The sequence below is a fragment of the Garra rufa genome, chromosome 3 (genome assembly GCF_049309525.1).
Source record: "Garra rufa chromosome 3, GarRuf1.0, whole genome shotgun sequence".
Taxonomy (NCBI): domain Eukaryota; kingdom Metazoa; phylum Chordata; class Actinopteri; order Cypriniformes; family Cyprinidae; genus Garra; species Garra rufa.
Window position 1 is genome coordinate 43,702,591 of NC_133363.1, and position 21,476 is coordinate 43,724,066.

General features: G+C 37.3%; 1 protein-coding gene across 1 annotated transcript in view; it reads left to right on the top strand.

Annotated features, from left to right (window-relative positions):
- vps13c (vacuolar protein sorting 13 homolog C) overlaps positions 1-21,476 on the top strand; it is a 77,148-nt gene that overhangs the window by 33,867 nt on the left and 21,805 nt on the right. Inside the window, 31 exon segments of the mRNA XM_073836622.1 lie at positions 235-539; positions 937-1,084; positions 1,190-1,298; positions 1,395-1,507; positions 2,073-2,229; positions 2,358-2,437; positions 3,039-3,098; positions 3,227-3,347; positions 3,450-3,602; positions 4,420-4,523; positions 4,669-4,836; positions 4,912-5,216; positions 5,415-5,562; positions 6,276-6,414; positions 6,517-6,644; positions 6,758-6,918; positions 7,775-8,028; positions 9,263-9,480; positions 9,643-9,735; positions 10,842-11,297; positions 11,397-11,552; positions 13,684-13,942; positions 14,234-14,394; positions 14,746-14,867; positions 15,430-15,727; positions 16,281-16,670; positions 17,674-17,778; positions 19,390-19,551; positions 19,639-19,768; positions 19,844-19,976; positions 21,285-21,411. Of these exon segments, the coding sequence (XP_073692723.1) occupies positions 235-539; positions 937-1,084; positions 1,190-1,298; positions 1,395-1,507; positions 2,073-2,229; positions 2,358-2,437; positions 3,039-3,098; positions 3,227-3,347; positions 3,450-3,602; positions 4,420-4,523; positions 4,669-4,836; positions 4,912-5,216; positions 5,415-5,562; positions 6,276-6,414; positions 6,517-6,644; positions 6,758-6,918; positions 7,775-8,028; positions 9,263-9,480; positions 9,643-9,735; positions 10,842-11,297; positions 11,397-11,552; positions 13,684-13,942; positions 14,234-14,394; positions 14,746-14,867; positions 15,430-15,727; positions 16,281-16,670; positions 17,674-17,778; positions 19,390-19,551; positions 19,639-19,768; positions 19,844-19,976; positions 21,285-21,411 (5,463 nt within the window).

A 21,476-nucleotide genomic window follows, 5' to 3' on the forward strand; every position in this document is an offset into this window, starting at 1 on the left:
CCTCTCACAAAAAAACACTGTTTCACTCCAGCACTGCTTTTTCCACCCCTGCTGAATTTACAACTTTTCGTTGTAAATTTGGCTTTGAGGCGTTTTAAAATACAAGAATATCCCTGCATGAATTTTCCCTACTGTGGATCCCAGGCTGTCACATTAAGATCTTCCCTCACTTCTACTAAACTGTCAATGTGAAATCACACAAAGCCGTAACTAACTGTTGGTTGTCTTCCATAGATGTTTGTGGATAACTTCCAGACAGCTAAAGAGGCTCTCAGTGCCGCCACGGCTCAGGCCGCGGAGAAAGCAGCTTCCAGTATGAGGGATTTTGCTCAGAAGAGCTTCAGACTTGCCATGGACATCAGACTGAAGGCCCCTCTTATCATAATCCCTCAGTCCTCTACATCCCATAATGCATTTGTGGTTGACCTGGGTCTCATCACTGTAGGAAACAGCTTCTCACTGCTGGCAGCTGAGGGCTTCCCATTGCCTGCAGTTTTGGAGACCATGGACGTAAAACTCACACAGCTCAAACTATCTAGGTAGGTTTTACTATTACTTTTACTTGTGGTATTATAGTATTAATTACTATTAATTCATATTTTAAATTAACTTTTATTTTTATATTTTCTGTTTTCATTTTAATTTTGGTTTAAGTTTGATGCCCAAGAAATCATGCTTAAAGTATTATGTTTTGAGCTTTTGTCATTTTTATTATTTTTAGATTTATTTATATTTTAGTTTTAGTTTGAGTAGTTTTAGTACTTTAACTTGTACTTTAACTTTAACATGCGATTTCATTATTTTTTATCTAATATTTATGTTTTATTTCAGTTAACAAAGATAGCTAATAGTCTTCTCAACCAGTTTGGAGCTACAGAATGTTTTAGAGGTGCTCCTAACTTCCTCTGACTCATTTATTTGACCATCTTTCTTCAGGACTGTTCTGAAACATGATGCTGCTCATCTAGATGTTGAGATTCTGGAGCCCATAAATCTAGAGCTTCTAGTCAAGCGTAATTTGGCTGCTACTTGGTACAGCAAAATTCCTGGAATGGAGGTCAATGGAATTCTTATGTCAATGAAGGTGAGTTTCTAATAAAGTGAGTGTTTAATGTAGAGTCTAAAATGAAACCCAAACATGATTTCCAGAAGAGAAAACGAAAGATTGCTATTTTTCTGGTGTCTATAGATGGCTCTTGGCCAGGAGGATGTTGGGGTCCTAATGAGAATCCTAGCAGAGAACATTGGTGAGGGAAGCAAGGCTGCTGCGGTGGAGAAAACAAAAGCATCTGCTAAAGGTATGAAAAGGTTTAACCTGTCAGTAAACTCGACAAGTAAACTTAGTCTTTAAGGGCTTTATTTTGCCTTCTTTTCTACCACAGATGAAGCTGTAGATGAAGGACTGATAGAGACACTTCCTGTGGGGACAGAGAGTCAAACTGCATTAACTAATGGTGCTTTCACTGAAAATGTTGTCAATGTGCTGCTCAATTTTGAAATTAAGAAGGTAATAAGGCTCTCTTAAAGGGATAGTTCACCCAGAAATGAAAATTCTGTCATAAATTACTCACCAGCATTTCGTTCCAAACCTGTAAGACCTTCATTCATCATCGGAACACAAATTAAGATGTTTTTGATGAAATCTGGGAGCTTTCTGACCCTGCATAGACAGCAACAGGACATGCGTTGTGGTACTCTCGTGAACACACAGCGGAGACTGACATGGAAATTTGTTTCTTTGCGGACAAAAAGTATTCTCATAGCTACGTAACATTACAGTTGAACCACAGATGTCACATGGACTATTTTATCGATGTTCTTATTAACCTTTCTGGGCCTTGAACATGGCAGTACCATTGCTGTCTATGCAGGGTCAGAAAGCTCCCAGATTTCATCAAAAACATCTTAATTTGTGTTCTAAACTTGAGGGTGAATAATTATTGACAAAATTTTCATTTTTGGGTGAACTATTCCTTTAAGTTCTTATTTTCAGTTGTCCTACAGTCATAACTCCAGATTTGTTGACTAGAAATGTGGAGTGGACTGAGAATCCTGTATCTTTCTCTTTATAGGTTATGCTGGAGTTGAAAAAGTCCAAAAATGGGAAAGAGTGTACCTTTTTGGTTCTCCATGCATCTCAGCTTGGAATTGACACTAAAGTTCGAAAATATGACATGGAGGCCACAACATACATCAAAGCCATCTCCATGAAGTGCCTAGAGTTCCTTGGTTTGTAGCGCTTGGTTTTGAAACTTCACAGTACAAAGCAACACAATTTCATAAAAATAAATCAATTAAAAAGCATATTTTCTATTAAAATGTAAATGTAAAAATGACTCTTTTTTTTTCTCCCACAGATTCAAATGGAGAACAACTCTGTATAATCAGTTCCTCAGCAGAATCAGGAGCAGATCTTCTTGAAGTCAAGTATTTTAAGGTAGCTACAGTATTGCTTTATGAATTGCACTAATGTGAGTGCATAATTCCAATCATTTCATCAGCACTATTTATAAAACCTCCTAAACAGGCTCTTAAAAATCTAGTGTTAAGTCACACTCATTTTAATCCATGCAAGAGGACATTTAAAGGGATAGTTCACCAAAAAATGGACATTCTGTCATTAATTATTCACCCTCATGTCTTTCCAAACCTGTAAGACCTTTGTTCATCCTTGAAACACAAATTAAGACATTTTTGATGAAATTCGAGAGCTTTCTGACCCTTACACTCTTTAGCATGTTTGTGGAGTGGCTGTTCTTTTACCTCCTAGTGGCCATTTCTCTAAAATAGACAGCAGTGTCTGTCACACATAATGATACTGTTAGAAGTCTAGAAATATAAATGCACACTATTCAAGTTTTGAATAAATTTATAGTTGTTGTCTGTGTAATAATTCACACAACTGTGATAGATTGTAGATACTCCATTATTAATCCTAAAAATACAATGTGGCTTCTTCACTAAGATGTAGCAGGTTTTAAGAGCTTCCAGGACCTATGAATGCAGATCTTAACCTTTTTTGATTCCTGTCTTCATAGGCTGATCGAAATGGGCCTAACTTTGCAAGCCTTTACCAGAATACTGAGCAGAAGATCAATGTGAGCATCTGTAAATAATATACAGTTTATAACGTATAATGTAAAAAATATACAGTTTTGGGAATTGAGATGTTAACCTCAAAAGAGCATCATATTGAAGAGGTTTAACATGCCTGTGTGTGTTTTAGGTGGTGTTCTCCTCTTTAGACTTGATGCTGCATACTGAGGCTCTTCTCTCCACCATGGACTTCCTATCTGCTTCCCTGTCCAACAGTAGTCTGCCATCACCTGAGAGAGAGAGCAAAAAGAGTGAAGATATGAGAACTACCTCAGCTAAATCCAGTAAATGCATGCACACAAATGCATATAATCACATGAACTAAATTTTGTGATTTTTGCACATGATTTAAGAATGAAGTAATGGAAAAACTGTTTCTGTCTCAGCTGCACTGAGTTCTCCTTCTGATGGGGATGTCATTGACCTGATGGTGAACATGCAGCTCGGAGCATTTAACGTGTTGGTTTGTGACCAGAAGAGCAACATGGCAGACATCAAGATTCAGGGTGAGAAAATCTGAAAGATATATATACAGTCAAACCAAAATATATTCAGACACCTTTAACATTTCCCATATTATCACCGTTCGCTATAGTTTAGATTTAGAAAATGGTAATAAAACATGACCAGAACTTAAAGTTAAAATGTATCAAAACATATTCATCCTGATAATGTCGGGTAACTTTGATAGAAAGGTATGTAATGGATTACAATCAACCAAAAATCCAGATGACTGTTAGTATGACAATATTTACACAACCTTCAATATTTTGTTGACCAGTTACCAAGCAATGTTTCATTTTGTTCAGTCTGTGGTGTAAAAAGGTCACATTAGCAATTAAAGAAAAAACATGGTCAGGACAAAGTGTCTAAATAATGTTTGGTCCTAAATGTTTTATCAATTTTACTGGTAGTCCACTATATGAATAATTTTTGGGTATAATATGACACACTTTACTTCATTACTATAGTGTCCTGCACCCACTAGAAAAAATATCAAAAATTATATCTGGTGTCTGAATAATTTTTGGTTTGACTGTATTATAACAGTTACTACATAACTGCTACTGTGAAAAAAAAGGATCTTTTTTAAAAATGTAAATATTTAGTAAATAGGTTTTATTAATATTATGTGATTATATTTTATTTTGATTTGATTGAATAATTATATTTTGGAATATTATATACCATCTATAGTACAAACAGAAAATTGTGTAATTATAGCAATAATTCTGAAATTGTTTTAATAAAGCAACTATTTCTTGATTATTCTGAGGTTAGTTTTGTAGGGTAGCTGATTTTATAAATCTTCTCTTTTTGTAGGTTTGGACGGTTCTTTAACAATGCAAGGAACTCAGACACACATGTCCACACGCTTGCGCGACTTCATTATCATGAATGTGGATCCTAAAACAATTCATAAGAAGGCAAGCTGGCTAGACCACTACAGTTTTTACCATTTGCTATTCTTTATGCATCTTAATTTCTGTTTACTTTGGCTTTTGTATAAACAAAGTACAGCAACGAACCTTAATATCTGTTATTTATTTTCGGTTATTTTTGGTTCTTTAGGCCATCTCCATTGTAGGCGATGAGGTGTTCAGCTTCAGCATGAGTCTGACACCCAAAGCCACTGAGGGGGCTGGGTATACAGATACTTCAAATGTTGATGGCAAAGTAAAACTCAACGTGGGCTGTATTCAAGTGGTCTACCTTCACAAATTCGTCATGTCGTTACTGGTGAGTTTAAATTGCACACATGGACTCTCTGCTGATTCAAGCACACTAACTTACTTTTACTTTTTCTCTCCACAGAATTTCAGTAATAACTTCCAGGCAGCTAAAGAGGCTCTCAGTGCCGCCACGGCTCAGGCCGCAGAGAAAGCAGCTTCCAGTGTGAGGGATTTCGCTCAGAAGAGTTTCAGACTTGCCATGAACATCAGACTGAAGGCCCCCCTTATCATAATCCCTCAGTCCTCCACATCCCATAATGCTGTGGAGGCGGACCTGGGTCTCATTACTGTGGGAAACAGCTTCTCTCTGCTCCCAGTGGAAGGTCGTCCGCTGCCTGCTGTCATAGATAATATGGATATACAGCTCACACAGCTAAAACTGTCCAGGTAGCCCACTGCCACAAAGCTTATCTAGGATTCTCAGACTTTCTTTATATAATTATATCCAGTATGTGTCCATTTAAAGATCTGATACCGATCTGAGCAGAATTAATTTCATGAAATTTCAAATCCCACATTATAATTGTCTATTATACTACTCTATATATGTTTCCTCTTATACATCCTTTTGTTCAATATTATTAGAATTTCTATGGAGCAGGACTCGAATCAGCCTAGTTCAAAACTGTTGGAGCCAGTCAACCTTGTTCTGTCTGTTAAACGTAATTTGGCGGCATCATGGTACCAGAAGATGGCTGCGATAGAGGTGGATGGAGATCTGAAGCCCATGAAGGTCTGTTCACATAATGCCAGGACGTAGATTTGAGTGAATGATGAATATTATTATATTTTTTTTTCAGATTTTCAAAAAAAAAAAAGGCTGGAAGTATGTCACCTGAAAGAGTTAGTTCACCCCAAAATGAAATTTCTGTCATTAATTACTCACCCTCATGCTTTCCAATCCTGTAAGACCTTTGATCATCTTTGGAACACAAATTAAGACATTTTTGATGAAATTGACAGCTTTCTGACCCTGCATAGATGGCAACACAACTATGTTCAAGGCCCAGAAAGGTAGTAAGGACATCGATAAAATAGTCCATGTGACATCAGTGGTTCAACCGTAATGTTATGAAGCTATGAGAATACTACCTTTCTGGGCCTAGAAAGTAGTAGTTGTATTGCTGTCAAAAAGCTTTCGAATTGGATCAAAAATATTTTAATTTGTGTTGCGAAGAAGAGTGAAGGTCTTACGGGTTTGAAACAACATAAGGGTGAGTAATAACTGACAAAAGTTTTATTTTTGGGTGAACTATCCCTTCCAGTTATGACATTTTGATTAAAACAATGGATTTTTGCATGGATGAATTGTTCACAGTAACATCAATAACATGGATTTAGAAAACAGATGTAGAAAGAAAGATCTCGTTATAATTAATATAATATCATTTAGAGTGATTGAGGAAAATTAATGAAGATTCTCGCATTTTCTGGATTGCGTTCCAGGTGACTCTGAGTCAAGATGATCTGACTGTCCTGCTGCGGATTCTGATGGAGAACATCGGAGAGGCGAGCAGTGTTCAATCTGACACACCGATCAGCTCAGAGGCAGCCCTCAATCAAGAGAGTGTGCTTGTCAGAGCACGTACAGCAACTGGTGAGGGAAGACGGACACACACAAATGTTTTGTATAATGATCTTTCTCCTCGAGAAAAACTCAGTCTTGATTTGTGTGCACTTTGTGTAGGCTCTGAGATTCTTGTGGAGAAGCTGTCTGAAAGTAAACTGAAGGAGACAGAGCTGCTGGAGAGTGTCAAATTCAGCTTTAATGTGGAGTCCCTTGGTCTTACTCTCTACAGTAACAATCCTGCACAGGTGTGTATGGGAGCCTACAGATTTGTGAACATCAGTGACTGTTTACAGTTACAACCCATTGATAAAGAAAGTGAGCATTATTTCTGTCTCTCTCATTATACCTCTTTCTCTAGCCCTCTGTTCATGAGGAGCAGTTGTGTTTAGGTGAATTTATGCTGTGTAGAATGAAGACTTCAGGCAAAATGTTTAGTAATGGTAACATGGAGGTTTCCACCATCCTCACCACATGCACGCTGGATGACAGGAGGTGTGGTATTCAGAGAGTCACATCCAGGTGATTTACACATACACACATTACTGCTGAAAAGTTTGGAATAATTTGGATTTCTCACTAAATTGGAAAGATTTATGATGGATCATGTGACACTAAAGACTTGCAATTACAGGGAGGAAGTGCATATTAAAATAGAAAACAATTCTTTTAAATTGAAACAATATTTCTGTTTTATTTTTTTTTTCTTAATATTTAGAATTATTAGTTTAATTGTAATTAATCCAAACTTTAACGTATATAAAAAAGTAAGTTTTTTTCTTTTATTCAATATGACATTCCTTAAAGGGATAGTTACCCAAAAATAAAAATACTATCATTATTTACTCGCCCTTATGCGTAAGACCTTTGTTCATCCATAGAACCCCGAGTAAGATATTTTTAATGAAATCTGATAGCTTTCTGAGCCTGCATAGACCGCAATGGAGGTGACACAATCAAGGCCCAGACAGGTAGTAAGGACATTGTTAAAATAGTCCATCATAGTGACATCAGTGATTCAACATTAATTTTATGAGCTACGAGAATACATTTTGTGTGCAAAGAAAACAAAAATGATGACTTTTTTTTTTCCGTGTCAGCCAACGACACCTGCTTTACGTTGCTGTCTATGCAGGGTCAGAAAGCTCTCAGATTTCATTAGAAATATCTTAAATTGTGTTCCAAAGATGAATGAAGGTCTTACAGGTTTGGAACCACATGAAGGTAAGTACTTAATGAGAGAATTTTAATTTTTGGGTGAACTATCCCTTTAAAATGAATGAGTATTTCGAAATAGTTAGCTTAGTGTGCAGTCCAGTTTCTAGGCCTCATTTTTTTTGGTGTGATAACTCACACTCAGTATTATTTTTCCTTATAGGATGCTGGGAAGGCGTGATGAGGAGACATCAGATCCCATGATTGATGTGACGTACTCTCAGAGTGCAGATGAGCGCTCTGTGGTCGCTGTTCTGCAGAAGCTGTACTTGTGTGCTAGCGTGGAGTTCCTGTTGGCTGTGGCTGACTTTTTTGTGCAAGCCCTGCCTACAAGTCCGCCTACACAGAGAGACAAAACCAATCAGCTGCCACTCAAATACGTATCAGAGCCCAGAATCCCGAGTGAACCTAAAGAAGGTATGAATTTTACTGCTAAAAAAATAAGAGTAGTTAGATGTAAAGTTATTAAAGGAGATGGTCACTTCCAGAACAAAAATTTACAGATAATTTACTCACCCCCTGTCATCAAAGATGTTCATGTCTTTTTTTCTTCAGTTCTAAAGAAAGAAAGATTTGTCTTCATATAGTGGACTTCTATGGTGCCCTGAGTGTGAACTTGAATGGAGTTAAAATGCAGCTTCAAAGGGCTCTAAACGATCAGAGGAAAAAGGGTCTTCCCTAGCGAAACAATTGGTTATTTTCTAAAAAAAAATTACAATTTATATACTTTTTAACCTCAAATGCTCATTATGGTATGTTGAAAAACTCTTATCTCATTTTCTCCTCCAACTTCAAAATCACTGCAGAAGTACCAACCAAGTGTTTACAAAGTAAGAAAATAAGATGAAAGTTTTTCGACCTACCCTAACTGCCTTGAACCGGAATACACAAAGTACATTCAGAACTAGACAAGACAAGCATTTGAGGTTAAAAAGTATATACATTTATTTATTTTTTTATTTTTTTACAAAATAACTGATCATTTTGCCAGATTAGACCCTTCTTCCTTGGCTGGGATCGTTTAGAGCCCTTTGAAGCTGCATTTAAACTGCATTTTGGAAGTTCAAACTCGGGGGCACCATAGAACTCCACTATATGGAGAGAAATCCTGAAATGTTTTCCTCAAAAAACATAATTTCCTCTGAAGATAGAAAGACATGAACCTCTTGAATGACAAGGGGGTGAGTAAATTATCTGTAAATTTTGTAGATTTACACTAAAAAGGTTAACTTTTTGTCTATGAGGGTGTAAGAACATTTGAAGTCTAAGCTAATAACACTGCAGTTGTAAAGGTTAAATGTACCATTTTTGTGACACTAGCAGCATTAAATAGAAATAGAAAAAAATAATGGTTGTTTCTCACAGTTCTGGAAAAATAGGAAATGTCAGGGAATTTTAAAAATGTTATTTTGAGTCCTGAAAAAGTCAATGTAAATTAATAAAATCATCAAGGAAATTGGTCAAGGAAATAAATACAGTCAATATATATATTTTTTTTTCTCATCTCATAAAGTATATTTAGCTAGAAATGCTTGTGCGTACAATGTCTGTAATTGAAAAATGAATCTAATCATTGGAAATGGCTGGAACAGTCATAGAATATGAATGGAAATGAAAAGTTATTTGATATTTTATGTATCATCAACACCAGCTCCAAAAACCAAACTGCGAGCAGTTGTGGTGGACCCAGAGGTTGTGTTTGTGGCTAACCTGATGAAGGCAGATGCTCCTGCACTGGTAGCCTCATTCCAGTGTGATTTTAGCCTCCTGTCTGAAGACACGGGCCAGACCATGAAGGCCAACGTCAGAAGCCTCAAAGTGCTTGCCTGCCCCTTTATCAGGATGGAGGGTGACAAAGCTGAGACCACCGTATGCTTACTGATTATACTAATGTTTTAACTCCATTTTTACAAAAGGAATAAAGTTTTATGCTTATTTTGTCTTTTAAGAGGTGTAGTAAAAATATATTGCAGGCTGTGTAATTGGTATTGTATATAATGCTTTGCAAATCGTGAATTTGTTTTATTGCAGGTGCTGAGACCATGCTCTGTTATGCTTGAGACCAAAATGCCAACCAATGCCCCATTAACTGGTTCAATAACTGTGGAGGAGGTCATAGTAAAAGTAGGTGTTAACTGTTTACCATATTTATATTTAATATTTTGTGAAAGGAACATGTTTTCTATGATTTCAAAAGTTTTGCGTTAATACGATTTTTTAAAAGCGGTTTTAAAATAAGTCTCTTATGTTCACCAAGGCTGTGTTTGTTTGATCAAAAAAAAAAAAAAAAAAAAACCTGTAATACTGCAAAATTCTAGTACAATATAAAATCATGGATTTAGTTTAATATACTTTTAAAAAATAATTTATTCCTGTGATGCAAAGCTGAATTTTTCATCAGCTGTTACTCCAATCTTAAGTGTCACGTGATCCTTCTGAAATCATTCTACTATGCTGATTTATTATTAGAATTATCTGTGTTGGAAACAGTAGTGCTGCCAAATATTTCTTTGGAACCTGTGATTCTTTTTTTTTTTTTTTTAGGATTCTTTGATAAATAACCATTTAAAAAGAACAGCATTTAAGCAAAATATAAACTTTTCTAACAATGTAAATCTATGCCATCACTAATAAAGTAATAATTTCTTCCAAAAAATTAAAGAATAAAAATTTACTGACCCCAAACCTTTTAACAGTAGTGTATATTGTTAGAAAACCTTTCTATTTTAAATAAATGCTGTTCTTTTTAATCTTTTATTGATCAAATAATCCCAAAAAAAGTATCACAGGTTCTAAAAAACATTAAGCAGCACAACTGTTTCCAGCACTGATAATAAATTAGCATATTAGACAGATTTCTGAAGGGTCATGTGACAGAAGACTGAAGACTGGAGTAATGATTTTTGAAAATTTCTGAAATTTAATTACAGATATAAATACATTTTTAATGTAAATTAATATAGAAAAACATTTTTACATCATAGTAATATTTCACAATATGAATTTTTTTCCTGTATTTTTGATCAAATTAACACAGCCTTGATGAGCGTAAGAAACTTATTTAAAAAAAATTAAAAATCTATCCCAAACTTTTAATCAGTAGTGTATATTTTATAGATTTTACACTAATCTTTAGTGTTACATAATCATTCAGAAATAGTTCTAATATGCTGATTTGGTGCTCAGTCTTTGTTGAACTATTATGCTTTGTCTTGGTCTTGCTCTCTTAGATCTCTCCTATCATTCTAAACACTGTCATTACCATCACTGCGGCCATGGCACCCAAACCTAAAGAAGAGCCGTCACAGCAGACATCAGATGACCTGAACAGCCTCTGGTCTTTGAAGAATGTTGCTAATGCAAACTACTGGTTCCTTGGTGTGGATACAGCCTCCGAGGTCACTGAGAGTTTCAAGGATGTGGACAGCAGTAAGGATGGAGAGAGTTTTGAGATGAACATAAAGGTGGTGCAGGTCACACTGGAGTCCGGTTTAGGGCATCGGACTGTTCCCCTGCTGCTTGCAGAGTCGTCATTCACCGGTACTGCTCAGAATTGGTCGTCATTGCTCAGCGTCTCTGCAGATATGACATTGGAGGTAAATTACTTCAATGAGACACATGCAGTTTGGGAGCCACTACTTGAGAGAGTGGACAACGGGAAACGGAGATGGAACCTTAAATTAGATGTAAGCAGAATTGCATATAAACATGAATCCATATTCCCATCCTGTCAGATATCTTGGAGGTTTTTTTGTTGCTGATTATTTGTTTGTTTCTGTGTGTAGATGAAGAACAACCCTGTTCGAGATAAAAGTCCAGTTCCTGGGGATGATTTTATAATGTTGCCAGACCCTCGCACAGCCATCACCATATGTTCCAAAGACACCATGAACATCACAGTGTCCAAATGCTGCCTCAGTGTCTTCAACAACCTGGCTAAGGTAAACCATTCAGTCCAAATAACAGCATTTACACAAAAACATGCATTTTCTGAGCATGGAATATGGGGTCAGTAGAAAGTTTTTTTTATAAGAAATAATATTTTAATTTGCAAGGGCACATTAATTAATCAAAATGTTTCAGTTGATGTTTCCACAAAATATTAGAAGAAAAATAAGACTCTTTTCAACAATATTAGTAAGAAAAGTTTTTTGGAAATGGTCTCTTAATCCTACCCCAAACCGCAGGCAAACACGAACCACGTGCTACACAAAACGTAATCCACGTCACAGAGGAGCGTACGGGCCAATTGAACTCGAGACCGTATGCCCCCACAACAAGATAGAACATGAAGCGTGAGTGTCTGAACCCCGACACGAAACCGAAACTCAAGACATGAGTGCCAGGATCCGAACACCATGCTCCAACAAGAAACAAGGCATGCAGGCAACATGAAAATAAGACATGACAGAAGTGTTAGGGCTCTGTCACAAAACCACAAGAAAACTAGACTGAGGTGACAAAACCCTGACACTACCCCCCCTTTAAAAGAATTTTCCTTTAAAAGGGGCGTCCCAAGCAGGCTCTGGCCAATCAGGAACCCTGGCTGGTGGCCAGGGTGAGGCCGGAGGGACAGACCAGGGAGGCTCCGTCCTAACAGGAGCTCTGGTGAGCGATCAGGGCAGGGCCGGAGGGACAGACCAGGCGAGCTCTAGCACTTCTAGGGCGGAGCTGAGAGTATCAAGGAGGGAGCCGGCAGGGCAAGACTCTTGGGCGGAGCCAACAGTGTGCTTATCAAGGGGGGAGCCAACATCAAGGCAAGAAGATTGGGAGGTGCCGGCAGGGCAAGACTCTTGGGCGGAGCTAGCAGTGTCCTCATCAAGGGCGGAGCCAACATCAAGGCAAGAAGTTTTTAAGGTGCCGGCAGGGAAAAGACTTTGGTAGGTGCTGGCAGGGCAAGGACCTTGGGAGGCACCGGCAGGGCAAGGAGCTTAAGAGCCGCCAGAAGTGCAAGGAGCTTGGGAGGTGCCGGCAGGGCAAGGATCTTGGGAGGCGCCGGAAGGGCAAGGAGCTTAAGAGCCGCCAAAAGGGCAAGGAGCTTAGGAGGTGCCGGAAGGGCAAGGATCTTGGGAGGCGCCAGCAGGGCAAGGAGCTTAAGAGCCGCCAAAAGGGCAAGGAACTTAGGAGGTGCCGGTAGGGCAAGGATCTTGGGAGGCACCAGCAGGGCAAGGAGCTTAAGAGCCGCCAAAAGGGCAAGGAACTTAGGAGGTGCCGGAAGGGCAAGGATCTTGGGAGGCGCCAGCAGGGCAAGGAGCTTAAGAGCCGCCAAAAGGGCAAGGAACTTGGGAGGTGCCAGTAGGGCAAGGAGCTTGGGAGGCGCCAGTAGGGCGAGGCGGTTGGGAGGTGCCGACAGGGCATAGAGCTTGAGAGGCTCTGGGATGGCCTCCAGGCCTTGCAGGACAGAAGCTTTCTTCCTCATCCTCCTCCGTTGTCAAGTGCAGGATGCTGCAGCCTCTTCGACCACATCTGGGGAGCTGCAGAGTCATCAGCCACTTTGGGCGTGCTGCATCTTCATCAACCACCTCTGGGGGCGCTGCAGCATTGTCGACCGCCACGCAATCCACGTGACAGAAGAGCGTACGGCCCGAATGAACTCAAGAACGCACGCTCCCACAGCAAGACAGAACATGGAGCGTGAGTGTCTGAACCCCGACACGAAACTGAAACTCAACAAGACATGAGTGCCAGGATCCGATCACCACGCTCCAACAAGAAACAAGGCACGCAGACAACACGAAAACAAGACATGACAGCAGTGTCAGGGCTCTGTCACAAAACTAGTCATGAAAACTGTCAAGAATACTAGACTGAAGTGACAGAACCCTGACATTAAGTGTGTCCAGCTTTGCTATCATGGGAATACGTTACATTTTAAAATATATTATAATAGAAAACAATTATTTTAGTTTTTAATATGTTTCAGAATGTTTACTGTATTTTTTAATAAAAATAAATGCAGCCTTGGTAAGCATAAGATACTTCTTTTCAAAGCATTTTAAAAAACCTTCTGACCCCAAACCTTTTGATTGATAATTTATGATACATATAAAAATAAAATTTCTCTCTTGTCAGGCATTCTCAGAAAGCACAGCCTCCACGTTTGACCATTCTCTGAAGGAGAAATCCCCATACACCATCCGCAATGCATTAGGCATTCCTCTCATTGTTCAGCACAGTGCTAACCTGCGTTTGACTGGTTCATCTGCACCGGGTAAACTGCACGAATTGGCCGTGGATAAAAGTGTGGATTTAGAGCATTCATCCTATGAGCGTTCAGCACGACTGTCTGCCTTGCAGAGGCAGGAAAGTTGCTTATTCAATCTCAGCATAGGTCAGTAACAAAGACAATATACACCTCATAAACAGTACAAATGCTTGTTGTGCCTTAAAACCTAGTGAGCTGCCTGGGCAATGTGGGCATAATATACTCTTAGAAAGTTCAAGCATGTCTGTGATCTATAAAAATGCTCTCTTGGTAGGTCACACGCTTAAGTTTAAAACAGCCTTTTATATATTTTGGATATTATCCTATAATATTTCAGCTATAGTCTAATCATTTTTAAATCATGAAATATTGGTAAATGCAGTACGCTAATCCTAATCATAAATGTCCTCTGTGCAGTTCCCTCAGGTTACAGTGAGATTTCAAACATCCCTTTGGGAAAACCTGGCCGCAGACTGTATAATATCAGAGGACCCATGCAACAGGATGCTGTGTCTGTGCTGCTTCAGATCGATGCCAGCGAGGGCAACAAGGTCATCACAGTACGGTCCCCCCTACAGGTTCGTCTGCTCATTTTTTACCTGCAGAGTGCATACATCTGTTCACCTGTCTGGACAAAGAAATCATTAGTGAAAGTAACCTTGTCTAAACCATAGAGGCTGTTTACACCGTACAAAAGAAACATCACATAATGTAAATAAATTATCACAAAATAAGAATATGTAAATAACTAAATTTTGACAAAAATGTCAGATAGAACCTTATAATGACAAGGCGATGATTTATGTGGACAGAATCATGTGGAAATTTATGTGGAAATCAGATTGATATCATACAAAAGAAAATGCATGAAATGACCAGGTGTAAACAGGTCCATAGTGACATTGGTTTCTTTTTCTATGTGTTAACAGATAAAGAACCATTTTTCGGTGCCTTTTGCCATTCTAAAGTATTCTTCTGAACTTGGAGTGATGGTGAATGTAGGGGTTGCTGAGCCTGAGAAGGAATGCCATGTTCCCCTAGAAGCTTACAGGTATAAATGGAAGAGAAGTGTAAGCCTACTTTGTTTTAGTGAAGTTTGCATTCAAAATACCAGTCAAATACCACAAAGAGCAACTGTAAAGAAGATCTTTGAGTACATATCATGAATATTTACAATTCAATCACTATAGGTGTCAAATGTATAGTTTTTCAACCAAGAGATACACATGCTAATACATACATGCACAATAAAAGGCTAGAATCAACTTAATGCTTCTTTATGAACTAATTTCATTTGAACTAATCAAAACGGAAACACTTGCAAGATAACATTTGCATATGAAATTGCTAATTAAAGAATATTAATTAAACAATTTTTGACAAGAAAACCACACACTTCTAATTTTTGCCACATACTGTTCTTTGTTGGATAACTTTAGCTTTAATTAACCATCTCAGAGTGAACATTAATACTAAGCTAAACAAAGACCTAAAAAGGGTCCGACAGTAAATTACAGAGTTCAGTGACTCTGTCCTGTCATAGATGAAAATTCAGTGTTATGAATATATATATATATATATTGTAACTTTCTATGTTCTGTGTATTACTTCAGGAGTCAGTTGTTCTTGCTGCCTGTTGGTCCTTTAGAAGATTTGTATCGTGCGTCGACCACATGCATCGCATGGAAGGAGCAGGTGCATGTGAGCTCAGAGGTTCACGCAGTGCTGCAGTGCCCTGCCATAGACAGCAGCTTCCTGTCACTGGTGGTGAACACACTGGCCGTTCCTGATGACCTCAGCCACATTGGCAGCCATGGGGAAGGGGACTGGGACCCTGCTTATGTCATCCACCTGCACCCAGCTGTCACTCTCAAAAACCTGCTACCCTACTCAATACGCTACCTGCTGGAGGTGTGGAATAAGGCAGTTTTAATACACAAATGCTAAAACACATTTGGCATACACTATGATTCAAATGTTTACCAAGGCTGGATTAATGTAATCAGTAAAAATAGTAATGTTATGTAAAATTTTTACAATTCATTATTCATTTTCTATTTTAATATTTTTTAAAATGTTATTTTTTTCCTGTGATGGGAAAGCTAAATTTGAGTCATTAGTAATAGCCATTACTCCAGTCTTCACCTTTAGAAATAATTTATGCTGAATTAGTGCTCAACAAAGACTGTTGTGCTGCTTAATGTTCTTGTGGAAACTGATCAGTTTTTTAGGATTCTTTGATGAATAGAAAGTTTAAATAGAGACAGAAAGTTTTTGTAAAAATTTAAATATCATTACTGTCACTTTTAAATAATTTAATGCATCCTTGCTGAATAAAAGTATTCAAAAAAAAATCTTTCTAACCTCAAGCTTTTGTGTATGACACATTTATATTCATTATAAAATTAGAATGAGTTAATATAAGTTAGCCAGCATTAATTTATTAAAATCATGTCTCTTACAGGGTTCTGCTGACTTCTGTGAGCTTCAGGAGGGCAGTGCAGCGGATGTGCTGAACTCGAATGTCGGTGGTGAAATAATGGAGCTTGTTTTGATCAAGTACCAAGGTCGCAACTGGACTGGACGTATGAGGATTAACAAAGAATTGCCTGAGTTCTTCTCCATCTGCTTCAACTGTGACACATCAGAAGAACTGACCGTGGACCTATGTGTGCATGTGTCTCGAGTGAGCGGCAAAATTGTCCTCTCCATTTACAGTCCGTACTGGATCATCAATAAGACATCCCGCGTGCTGCAGTATCGTGCAGAGGATACATGTGTGAAGCACCCATCCGACTTTAGAGATGTCATTCTGTTCTCCTTCAGAAAGAAGAATTTCTTCAGCAAGAATAAGGTAGGATTGGGCTCCGCGGTGTTTGATGGATATACCTGTACAGCAATATTAGCCAAATATTTAAAAACATATCATGAATGCCAGCATGAACCTTAAAGGGTCAGTTGACGCAAAAATGAAAATTCTGTCATATATTACTCATCCTCATGCCGTTCCAAACCCGTAAGTCAAGTCAAGTCAAGTCACCTTTATTTATATAGCGCCTTTTACAATACAGATTGTGTCAAAGCAACTGAACAGTATTTAAACAGCACAACAGTGTGTAAGTAACGCATTATTGTAACAATCAATTTTCAGTTAAAGGCAGTTCATCAATGAATTCAGTGATATCATCGTCAGTTCAGTTAAAATAGTATACGATATCGCTGGAAAATGTCCCCAACTAAGCAAGCCAGAGGCGACAGTGGCAAGGAACCAAAACTCCACAGGTGACAGAGATGGAGAAAAAAAACCTTGGGAGAAACCAGGCTCAGTCGGGGGACCAGTTCTCCTCTGGCCAGACCAAACAACAGTTTGTACCAATGTCTGATTGTTGTAAGACCTTCATTCATCCTCAGAACACAAATTAAGATATTTTAAAGGAAATCCAAGAGCTTTCTGACCCCGCATAAGACAGTAACGCATCTGACACATTCAAGTTTGTTGTTATTTTTGGTTTCTTTGAGCACAAATAGTATTCTCTCAGCTTCATAACATTACCGTTGAACCACTGATGTCACATGGACTATTTTATTGATGTTCTTACTACCTTTCTGGGCCTCGAACAGTTGCATCGCTGTCTATAAAGAGTGAGAAAGCGCTCAGGTTTCATCGAAAATATCCTAATTTGTGTTCAGAAAATGTACAAAGGTCTTACGGGTTGAGTGGGTCATAAGGGTGAGTAATTAATGACAGAATTTTCATTTTTGAGTGAACTAAGTGTTTGGGCTGTAATGTTAATAAAGCCATGTAAAGCCATGTTCTGATAGTACTTCATAAATTTCCATGTTGCTCTTCCTTTCAGTTGCAGCTCTGTGTGTCCACTAGCTCATGGTCCGATGGCTTCTCGCTGGACACCGTTGGCAGCTACGGATGTGTCCGTTGTCCAGACAAAAACGGGGACTACTTGGTAAATGCTTTGAACATTTAATGAAATGTAACCCTGGACCACAAAACCAGTCTTGGTAAATTTGTAGCAATAGTCCAAAATACATTGTATTAGTCAAAATGATCCATTTTTCTTTTATGCCAAAAATCATTAGGATATTAAGTAAAGATCATGTTCCATGAAGATATTTTTGTCAATTTCCTACTGTAAATATATCAAAACTTATTTTTTTAGTAATATGAATTGCTAACAACTTAATTTGGACAACTTTAAAGGCGATTTTTGCAGTCTCAGATTCCAGATCTTTAAATGGTTGTATCTAGGCCAAATATTGTCCTATCCTAACTAAATCAATGGAAAGCTTATTATTAGGGCTGGGCCGATAAACAATATCATATCGAATCGCGATAAAATTTATGTTAATAACGATGATAGGCTCTAGACATTTTTGGCTCGATATGGATTAATCTAAGAGCCAATCGCACAGTAGAAATATGCGACAACAGCCAATCAGCGTACAGCGTGCGTGTGCACGTCAAAGTACAAAGTTCATTTCCTACCGCACTTTGCGAAGCAAACTTAACACCAGGACGACAAAAAAAAGAGAGAGGAAGCAGCGACGAAAGTGAAACTAACTTCGAGTCAACAAAGATGTTGAAATTGTCGACAAAAAAGATAGCACGAATTCCGTTATATAAGTGGTTTGGCTACCTGAAAAGTGACTCTTAGCTCAGCTGAGAGTTTGGCGCGATTGTTAAAACTGAAACCGAAAGCAAAAAACGCACGCGCATTCAAAAGCAATTTTAATCCCCCCAATGCACGCAAATTAGGCTACATGACCTATCTAGGCTGTTATTAGTATGTAGGCTATGATAGGTTGTGTATGTCTATAGCTCTGTATCATGCTTGAAATATCCGTCTCTATTTGCACTTTGAATATTTAGAGAGTAGCCTACTTAGATTATGGCTGAATTGTCTGCACTTAATACGATTAAGAAAGAGCCGTGTCGTAATTTTTTGTTATTTATACTGTAGATTGTTTCAAAATGCAGTGGTTGCCTCTAATTTAAATAGCTCAACCTATAATAGAGAAAATAAACAATTGTGTTAATAATAATAAATAAATAAATGTTACAAATTATGTTTTTACAATAATTTTATGTTTACATTTTGTACATTTACTCTCATTTACCATACTCTGTCACAACTTTTATTTTTTTAATTTATTTTAGTAAGTTTTCATTTTTAAGGCCAAATCTGTAATCTGTTTTTGTTAATAAACTATACTTTAAATGTATAAATCTATACTTTAAACCCTTTCATTTTTGTGGCTTTAGTCATTGTTGGGATACTATTTTAAAGCTGGCAACATCAACAGCTTATATCGAAATATATATCGTTATCGTTCAATATGGGAAAAAAATTATCGAGATTACATTTTTTGCCAAATCGCCCAGTCCTTCTTATTATTCAGCTTTCAGATGATGTATAAATCTCAGTTACCAACAACTGTCCCTCATGACTGGTTTTGTGGTCCAGGGTCACAAATAAGAGTAACTTCAAGTAACCAATAGATGCCAGCAAAGGTAATCCAGATGTTAAAATGGAAAATTAATCTCTTTTGATGTCCAGGTTGGGGTCAGTATCCAGATGAGCAGCTTTAATCTGACACGGATTGTTACCATGAGTCCTTTCTACACGCTAGTCAATAAGTCTTCGTTTGAGCTGGAGGTTGGAGAGGTGCAAAATAACAATGGCTTCAGCTCCAAGTGGCACTACATCTCCTCCACTGAGGTCAGCGCTAAAATTCATATTTTATTAAAAACAGAAGTATTCCTACAGCAAATGTGTGTTGACCGTATGATTGTGTGTATGTTACAGTGTCTGCCTTTTTGGCCTGAGGCCAGCAGAGAGAAGCTGTGTGTACGAGTTGTTGGGTCTGAATCTAGCTCCAAATCATTCTTCTTCAACAAGCAGGACAATGGAACTCTGCTGCGCATGGAACAGGTAAACATGTTCTGACTTTGAACGTGATGCTAAATACGCCTAATTAAACCACTTAATTCTAATCTTGTTTTTCATCAGTATGGTGGCGTAATAGTGGATGTGAATATCTCAGACCACTCCACTGTCATCAGCTTCACTGATTACTATGATGGAGCCGCACCTGCTTTGGTTGTGAATCACACACCCGCAGCCACTGTTAACTTCAGACAGAGGTCAGCACTGCTTCAATATTTTGCTTTATATAACAGATGAACAAGAATAAGTCTCATTAGAAAGTTCATGGAAAAGATTTTTGTGGTTGTCACAATACAATTTCACAAATCTCTTTGCCAGTTTTGGTACCATAGGAGCAGGTAAACTAATTGCTATTGCTTTATAAGTTAAATATTAATGTAAATAATTATTATGTTAATAATTATTAAGTAATGTTTACTTCATTGAGAAATACTTGAAGAGTACATTGCATTGTTTTAATTGATTTACTAAGTCAGCAGTACAATAAAGTCAAAAGTAACCAATTTTAAACAAAATGAAAAAATAAAATACAATACAATTACAAAGTTTGGGATCAGTGGGATTTTTAAATGTTAATTATTATTTATGCAAGGATGCATTAAATTATTCTAAAAAATAAAAATGTTAAAATATTTTTAATAAATTATGTTCTTTTGAGCTTCCTATTTATCAAAACATCTAAAAAATAAATAAATATATAACAAATATTAGGTAGAACAACTGTTCTAGTGCTGTCAAATGATTAATTGTGACATTTTAAATGTTAATTAGGAAATGTAATTATTAATTTAGAAATGGATTATTATTATTTAATTATTAAGAAATTATTTATTATATATGCAAGGATGCATTCATTTAATTTAAATAGTTTGAAAACATTTAAAATATTACCAAAAAACAAGTTGAATAAATTGTTATTTTGAACTTTCTATTCATCAAATCATCCTGAGAAAAATATGAAAGAAATATATAAGAGATATTAGGTAGAACAACTTTTCTAGTGCTTTTGCATCTAAAGTAAAAGTTTGTGTTCACATATATGTGTATGTACTGTGTATGTTTTTTGTTATGTATATATAAATACACATGCATGTATATATTTAAAAAATGTTATATATAAAATATTATATTTATTTAAAATTTAAATTACATATAAATATATATATTAAAATGTATAATTGTATGTGTGTGTATTTATATATATATACATAATAATATACACAGTACACACACATATATTATGTAAAGACAAACTTTTTTTTTTAATGCGATTTATCGTGATTAATCATTTTGAAGCACTATTTTTAACACTGATAATAATAAGAAATGTTTCCTGAGTACATTTGCCTTTGACCATTCACATGCACACCTGCATGATCATAAGGCACAAATGCTCCTTTTTATCAACTGTGAATCCAAAGTAATGGTACCTTTGGCATCCCCTCAGTGTTTTTGGTGTGTGAATATGTTTCCTATTTTCTGTCTGTGTCTCTGTGCTTGTACAGAGGCTGTGAGGAGTCTTGGGCACTGAGACCAGGTGAAGCTCAGCGTTTTGCATGGGATGATCCAGCAGGGGTGCGGAAGCTTTGCTGGAGCTGTGAAGACCACAGCGGAGAACTGGACCTTGTAAAGGTTAGAGAGGGATCCTGGGTTAGTGAATCTTAATGATCTGCTAATATTACTGGTCATGTAATTTC